This window comes from Pristiophorus japonicus, chromosome 3 (genome assembly GCF_044704955.1).
Source record: "Pristiophorus japonicus isolate sPriJap1 chromosome 3, sPriJap1.hap1, whole genome shotgun sequence".
NCBI classification, from domain to species: Eukaryota; Metazoa; Chordata; class Chondrichthyes; family Pristiophoridae; genus Pristiophorus; species Pristiophorus japonicus.
In genome coordinates, this window is record NC_091979.1 from 229,051,334 (window position 1) to 229,059,671 (window position 8,338).

Below are 8,338 nucleotides of genomic sequence, written 5' to 3' on the forward strand. Positions count from 1 at the left end.
CATTAGAACATAACTCACTCTCACCATTAGGACCTTACTCACTCTCACCATTAGGACCTCACTCAAAGCCTGCTCATTGAATGGGTCGCCAGTCGGCACCAGTTGTGAACCAACCCACTCAACAGATCACCAGCAGAGACCATTAGACATGGGTGTCACTGGGTCAATGGAGGGGAAGAGTGAAAGCAAGATACAGAATTATTGGGCGGATACTGTCATACTTTATTAGAATTCATTGCCACATCCTGGCTGGTTGATGCTGTCTCCCGCTGCATTGCTGTCTCCACACCTGGGGTTCAGTCCCATCTTGGCAAAGCTCCTCCCTCAGTAATAATCATCGCTATCGGAATAATCCTCCACTAAATGCTGAAACTGACTCCATGGAGCCTCAATCTCACCCTCCTGATCTGAAAGAGAGAAATACCAAGAGAATGTTACAGGTTGGTTATGGCAGCACATGTTCACACAGAGGGCAGTGGGAATCTGGAACTCTCTCCACCCCTGAAAGGCTGGGGGTGCTGGGGGTCAATTGGAGCTTCATGGCGGAAGAGGTCAGATTGTTGTTGGGTAAGGGGATTGAGGGATATGGAGCAAAGGCGGGTACAAGGAGTTGTGGTGTAGATCAGCCATGATCTGATTGAGGGACTGAATGGCCTCCTCCTGTTCCTGTGTGGATGGGGAGCAGGAGGAGGAAGTGTAATTAAATAGAGCCAGCTAATTGAGCGGAGTAGAGCACCAGATGTTATCTGGGTGTCAGTGGAGACGCTCTCATTAACTTCACTCCCTCTGGGCTAGGCAGAGAGAAACTCCCAACACCCCAGCAGCTCATTGCAATGCAATCAGCAAGAAATAATGGGAAGGGCTAGCCTACAATCTTACACAGGAGGCCATTCGGCCCATTGTACCTGTGCCGGCTCTTTGAAAGAGCTTTTCACTCAGTCACACTCCCCCGCTCTTTCCCCATTGGCCTGTATTTTTTTCTTTTGAAGTATTTTTCCAATACCCTGTGGAAAGTTATTATTGAATCCACTTCCACCAAATCTGGCACCGCTGCGATGGGCCAAATGGCCACCTCCTGTGTTGTGTCATTCTCTGATTTTAAGAGGAGGGGCAGTACAGGAAAGGGCGAGGCGCCCTGCTCGATTTCCCGTTGCCCGCTCGCTCTCGGTCCCCCGGCCCCTCCCTTACCTGGCGTGACGACTGTCAGACTGGCTGCTGCTGACACCTCTCCGAGCTTGTTCCGTGCGGAGCAGTGATACACCCCCGAATCCGTGTTGCGCACTCCCTGGATCTGGAGCCAGCCGCTCACTTCGTACTTAAACGGGCCGCCTCGAAACTGCCGGTGAAAAGGATCCCGGTGACTGAGAGTGGCGCGCGGCAGTGAGGGGATCACAGAAACCGCCCGCGACACAAAGCTGCTCGGTCAGGATCAACGCGTGCATGGAAAGGGTTAATCAGACTGTCCTCAACTGATGTTATATTAATGTTGGTTTCTCTTTATATTGTAGTGCGGTCCCCGCCGCTTACATCCTCCCCATCAATCGCGGCCAGCCACTTACATCCTCTTCACCAATCACGAGCAACCTCTTACATCCTCTCCACCAATCGCAACCAGCCGCTTACATCCTCTTCACCAATCACGAGCAACCAATTACATTCTCTCCACCAATCGCGAGCAGCCACTTACATTCTCTCCACCAATCGCGAGCAGCCACTTACATCCTCTCCACCAATTGTGAGCAACCACTTACATTCTCTCCACCAATCGCAACCAGCCGCTTACATCCTCTTCACCAATCGCGAGCAACCAATTACATTCTCTCCACCAATCGCGAGCAGCCACTTACATTCTCTCCACCAATCGCGAGCAGCCACTTACATCCTCTCCACCAATTGTGAGCAGCCACTTACATTCTCTCCACCAATCGCGAGCAGCCGCTTACATCAGGCACATGGCACGAACCATTTGCCATTTGCACTGAAGTCAATTACATAAAGCCCCCACTTACAGCACTGTAAACACGCGGATATTCCGGATATTCAATAATCAGTTCCCACCCGCTATCGTTCCGTATCCGGGTGAACGTGCGATGGACCAATGCAGATTTGAAGTGGCCACCAGGGATGCCTAAAAACATCAACATGGGGGTGAAATGCTTCCCAGATTCTTCCCCAATCCCTGCCTCGATCCTCATTCCCCCATTGCACATTCACCCAGACTGGGGTACATGGGGGGTGGGGGAAATCGGCCCGAGTGGGGTATATGAGGGGGCATTGCCCCGAATGGGGTACACGGGGAGGGATCACCCCAAGTGGGATACATGGGGTGGATCGCCGTGAGTGGAGTACACGGGGTTGGGGGGGGGAGAGATCGTCCCGCGTGGGATACACAGGGGGATCGCTGTGAGTGGGGTACATGGGGGGGATCGTCATGAGTGGGGTACACGGGGGAGGGGCAATGCCCCAACCTCAGAGCGAAAAGCAGGGACAGTGCGGCACTGATATCCACAGCCACTAGGAGGCGCAACGTAACCAGCATCCTGGGATCTTGCTGCTGTGAGCTCGAGGTTCCTGTATGGTCCTTGATCTGAACTTGTGTTAAGGCTTCATTACAGTTCAAGAGTGAGAAAGGGGACTAACTTTATCAAGCATTACAACCGACTTTGCTCACAATCTCCATCATGGTCCATATTCAGCCCATTGCCTGATTGGCTTGGTGTCAGATTGTTAGGGAACATCAGTAAATTGCGGTGAAAGATTGAAAGTGTTTCGAAGTGCTGGTACTGTATCAGTGAGCTACCTGTACGGAGATGTGGGGGTCGTCCCCTGGCAGGAAAGTTTCCGCCCCGTCTTTCCGCCATTCGATAGCTGCCATTGGGTACGCGAAGATCTCACAGCCAAAAATCACATCCTCTCCGGTCGTGTTCCAGATGTTGAAGGGCGGAGAGATGATCTGAGGAACTGAGAGTGAAAAGGTGAAAAACAGTATAATAGGAACATGGCCCAGACAAGGAAGAAGAGCCGGTGCAGAAGGTGGAAGAATAGCGAGGAGTTGGGTAGGTTGGAAGAATGAAAACAGTGAGATCACCTTTCCAGGCTGTGCGTGGAGCTGGGAACAGAGGAAGACCAAGGAAGCGCAGGATGGACAATGTCAGCAGCGACTGGTCACACAATGGGATACAGGTGACAGAGGTGTCCAGGTTCATTCAAAGATGACAACAATGGAGTGAATTCATTCTCCCCGATCACCGCTGCTGAACTGACAGACAGGGATTTAGTCACAGTGGTAAGTGTATCAAAGGATATGGAACCAAGGCGGGTAAATAAAGCTGAGGTACAGGTCAGCTACGATCTAACTGAATGGCAGAACAGGCTGAGGGGCTGAATGTAAGTAGAAATGTCTTTACCCAGAGAGTGGCCAAAGACCGCCCTAAGTGGAGGAGGTGCATCCGAGCGGGCACTGAGCACCTCGAGTCTCATTGCCGAGGGCATGCAGAAATCAAGCACATGCATCGGAAAGAGCGTGCGGCAAACCAGTCCCACCTATCCCTTCCCTCAACGACTATCTGTCCCACCTGTGACAAGGACTGTGGCTCTCACATTGGACTGTTCAGCCACCTAAGAACTCATTTTAAGAGTGGAAGCAAGTCTTCCTCGATCCCGAGGGAGTGCCTGTGATGATGATGAGAATGTGGAACTCGCTACCACAGGGAGGGGTTGAGGTGAATAGCAGAGATGAATTTAAGGGGAAGCTGGATAAACACATGAGGGAGAAAGGAATAGAGGGATATGTTGATGGGGTGAGATAAAGAGGGGTGGGAAGAGGCTGGTGTGGAACAAAACACCGGCACGGAGCAGTTGGGCCGAATGGCCTGTTTCTGTGCTGTACACTCGATATGATTCTATGATATCACAGAGAGTGGCGAATGGACGGGTCAGTAATTGATGTACAGGCGGGAGGGTGCATGCCCATCACCAGCCAGGATAGCAAGAGCAGGCAGAGCTGTGGCTCAGTGAGTGGCACCCTCACCTCTGCGTCAGAAGGCTGTGGGGTCAAACCCAGAGACGTGAGCACAAAACTCTATGCCAAGACGCCCTGGGGGAGTGCTGCACTGTCGAAGGTGTCGTCTGTTGGTTGCGATGTTAAACTCAGGCCCCATTGGAATATTGCACTATCCTTGGTGACCTGGCCAATAATTATCCCTCAGTTAGCATCACAAAAACAGATTATCTGGTCATTATCACATTGCTGGTTGTGGGAGCTTGCTGTGCACAAATTGGCTGCCGCGTTTCCCATATTACAAGAGTGACTGCACTCCAAAAAAGTACTTCATTGACTGTGAATCGCTTGGGAGGTCCGGTGGCTGTGATAGGTGCTATAGAAATGCAAGACTTTCTTTTTACACAAATCACAAGCATCTGTCTCTCAGTCCTCACTCTCCAACACATTGTAAAAATGTGCTTTCTTTTCTTTTCACCCGTGTTGAATCCCTGGATCTGTGCCTGAACTCCAGGAATAATATCGTCAGACTCTGGGGCTCTTCGGCCTGGAATCGGTTAAGAGGATCTCGAGCTGTGGGAGGCCACAGCCTGCCTGCGACATTCCTTACTTCAAAAACACTCGTCAAACTAATGAACTCTTGAAAAATATCATTAAAATTTCATTGCAGTCGGAAAAGCAACAGCTGGGAAGTCGCTTTGAAAATGGAGCCGGAGTATTTGGGAAGGTCGAAATTTGTGGTTGGATAGGAACAAGAGGAAGCTAGTCAGCACCTCGAGCCTGTTCTGCCATTCAATGAGATCATGGCTGCTCTGTATCTTCACTCCATCTACCCACCTTGTTTCCATAACACTTGATACCCTTACCCCACAAAAATCTATCTATCTCCATTTTGAAAATTTCAATTGACCCCCAGCCTAGACAGCTTTTGTGGGGGGGGGGGGGGGCAGAAAGAGTTCCAGATTCCCATTCCCCTTTGTGTGAAGAAGTGCTTCCTGACATCACCCCTGAACGGCCTGGCTCTAATTTTAAGATTATAAGGTTACGCCCCCTTATTCTGGACTCCCCACACCAGAGGAAATAGTTTCTCTCTACCTATTCTATCAACTCCTTTAATCATGTCGATAAACACCTCGATTAGATCGCCCCTTAATCATCTAAACTAAAAGGCATACCGGCCTAGTCTATGCAACCTGTCCTCATAATTTAACCCTTTTAGCCCGGCATCATTCTGGTGACTCTGCGCTGCTCCCCACTCCGAGGCCGATATATCCTGAGGGGCGGGGCCCAGAAGTGGACGCAGTTACTCCCGACGGGGTCTGACCCGAGCTCTGTCCACCTGGAACATAACTTCCACCTCTTTGTATTCCAGCCCTCGAGTTAAAGGCCAACATTCCATTTAGCCTTTCTAATTATTTTTGTACCTGTCCGTTGGCTTTTAGTGATTTCTGTCTGCAGATCCCTAAATCTCTCTGCTCCCCCACAGTTCCCAGCAACTCACCATTTAGGAAATACTCTAATCTAGCTTTCTTGGGTCCAAAGTGGGTGACCTCACACTTCACAGCGTCGCCTCGGAGTCAGAAGATTGTGGCTTCAAGTCCCACTCCAGAGACTTCAGCATCAAATCAAGGCAGACAATTGCAGTGTAGTGCTGAGGGAGCGCCACACGGCCGGAGATGCCGTCTTTCGGGTGAGACCTTAAACCGAGGCCCCGTCTGCTCTCTCAGGTGGATGTAAAAGATCCCATGGCACTATTTTGAAGAAGAGCAGGGGAGTTCTCCCCGGTGTCCTGGGGCCAATATTTATCCCTCAATCAACATCATCAAAACAGATTATCTGGTCACTTTCACATTGCTGTTTGTGGGAGCTTGCTGTGCGCAAATTGGCTGCCACATTTCCCACACTACAACAGTGACTACACTTCCAAAAGTAAAGCACTTTGAGACATCCTGAGATCATGAAAGGCACTGTAGAAATGCACTTTGTTTCTTTCTAACTAAGAAAACTATCAAACAGCTTAACAAATGCTGAAACTCTAACATTGAGAGTGCAGTGGGACAGGAATTGAAATGTAAACTGTGGGTGTGATGCTCATTCCCGCGCTCAAACAAACAGCTGACACTTCCCTCCCCCAGTCCAGTACTCACTGATTCCCTCTCGCCCCCAGTATAAACACTCTCCCTCCGCTCCGCCATGCTTACCTGCTTCACAGGGCCCCTCGTGAGCCAGGGTGACGTTGTCCGTCCCATTGCCATTGACAGCCTCTTGGAACTTGCAGATGTGGGAGTAGGTCTGGCCGTTGGAGCCGCACACAGCCTGGCTGGAGCGACACATGCACTGGGGCTCCGGCACCTCCCCTTCCCTCAGGCCCCCCAGGTCCAGCCGACACTCGAGGTGCTCCCCACACTGGCCGTAGAAGTGGTTGGTGTTGTCCAGGTCGCAGATCTGCCCCTCCATGTTGGCGCACTCCCAGCAGCATCCACAGGAGTCCATCACCACCCCGGCGGGGCAGCCCTGGGGGGCCAGGCACTGGTCCCACTCACAAGGGGGGCAGCTGTCTCCCTCCTCCAGCAACCTCTGCCACCCTCGGTGCACATGGTCCAAGGAGTCCGCACTGGCCCACACCGCCCCCAGCAACGCGCAGCCCATGGCCCGCAGCAGAATGAGGCGACAGAGACGGGACATCCCACCTGATCGCATCATCACTGCCTCCCCAGCACCCTCCAGACAATCTCATTCCCCGGAATCCCCGCTGGCTTTTCCCGAGAGTTGCTGCTCCCTCAGAAAACTTTAATTATTCCCGCTGCTCGGCACCTGAACAACAACCAGGAAAGAAAAAGTATTTAGAACCTGTAGAACTTACAAAGGCCATCTCCTCACCGATAGGTAGACCCCACCTCCCCACCATCTCCCCATATCCCCCAACCCCACCTTTTCCCCATATCCCCCAACCCCATCTACCCACCTTCTCCCCATATCCCCCAACCCCACCTACCCACCTTCTCCCCATATCCCCCAACCCCACCTACCCACCTTCTCTCCCCATATCCCCAACCCCACCTACCCACCATCTCCCCATGTCCCCCAACCCCACCTACCGACCTCCTCTCCCCATAACCCCCAACTCCACCTTCTCCCCATATCCCCCAACCCCATCTACCCACCATCTCCCCATGTCCCCCAACCCCACCTCCCCACCTTCTCCCCATATCCCCCAACTCCACCTACCCACCTTCTCCCCATAACCCCCAACCCCACCTACCCACCTTCTCCCCATATCCCCCAACTCCACCTTCTCCCCATATCCCCCAACCCCATCTACCCACCTTCTCCCCATATCCCCCAACCCCACCTACCCACCTTCTCCCCATATCCCCAACTCCACCTACCCACCTTCTCCCCATATCCCCCAACTCCACCTTCTCCCCATATCCCCCAACCCCATCTACCCACCTTCTCCCCATATCCCCCAACCCCACCTACCCACCTTCTCCCCATATCCCCAACTCCACCTACCCACCTTCTCCCCATATCCCCCAACTCCACCTTCTCCCCATATCCCCCAACCCCACCTTCTCCCCATATCCCCCAACCCCATCTACCCACCTTCTCCCCATATCCCCAACCCCACCTACCCACCTTCTCCCCATATCCCCCAACCCCATCTACCCACCTTCTCCCCATATCCCCCAACTCCACCTTCTCCCCATATCCCCCAACCCCATCTACCCACCTTCTCCCCATATCCCCCAACCCCACCTACCCACCTTCTCCCCATATCCCCCAACCCCACCTACCCACCTTCTCTCCCCATATCCCCAACCCCACCTACCCACCTTCTCCCCATTTCCCCAACTCCACCTATCCACCTCCTCTCCCCATATCCCCCAACCCCACCTACCCACCTCCTCTCCCCATATCCCCCAACCCCACCGACCCACCTTCTCCCCACCTATGCCCCATATCCCCCCACTCCAACTACCCACCTTCTCCCCATATCCCCCAACCCACCTATGCCCCATATCCCCCAACCCCACCTACCCACCTTCTCCTCATATCCCCAAACCCACCTACCCACCTTCTCCCCATATCCCCCAACCCACCTATGCCCCATATCCCTCAACCCCACCTACCTACCTTTGCCCCATAGCCCTCAACCCCATTAGATTCAAGGGGTGAATGAGGGATCAACAACAACTTGTATTTATATAGCATCTTTAACATAGCGTTATGAGACCAAAAATGTGACACCGAGCTGCATAAGTAGAAATTAGAGCAGGTGAGCAAAAGCTTGGTAAAAGGGATAGGTTTTAAGGAGCATCTTGAAGGAGGAAAGAG

At 52.5% G+C, this 8,338-nt stretch overlaps 1 protein-coding gene across 1 annotated transcript; it reads right to left on the reverse strand.

Annotated features, from left to right (window-relative positions):
- Positions 1-219: 219 nt before the first annotated feature.
- On the reverse strand, positions 220-6,703 carry LOC139259462 (kazal-type serine protease inhibitor domain-containing protein 1-like). The gene is made up of 4 exons (XM_070874935.1): positions 6,202-6,703; positions 2,801-2,961; positions 1,189-1,336; positions 220-407 (listed from the first exon to the last, which is right to left on the reverse strand). The coding sequence occupies exons 1-4, from the start codon at positions 6,701-6,703 to the stop codon at positions 325-327; spliced, it is 894 nt and encodes a 297-aa protein (XP_070731036.1). The 3' UTR covers positions 220-324.
- Between the last annotated feature and the right edge of the window lie 1,635 nt (positions 6,704-8,338).

What these genes read in the sequence shown, in the direction of transcription:
- LOC139259462 (XM_070874935.1), bottom strand. Translation starts at nt 6,703, where the DNA reads ATGATGCGATCAGGTGGGATGTCCCGTCTCTGTCGCCTCATTCTGCTG. An exon ending in CGAGGGGCCCTGTGAAGCAG is followed by an intron (nt 2,962 to 6,201) that starts GTAAGCATGGCG and finishes TTTCACTCTCAG; the next exon opens with TTCCTCAGATCATCTCTCCG. An exon ending in ACCCCCACATCTCCGTACAG is followed by an intron (nt 1,337 to 2,800) that starts GTAGCTCACTGA and finishes TTTCACCGGCAG; the next exon opens with TTTCGAGGCGGCCCGTTTAA.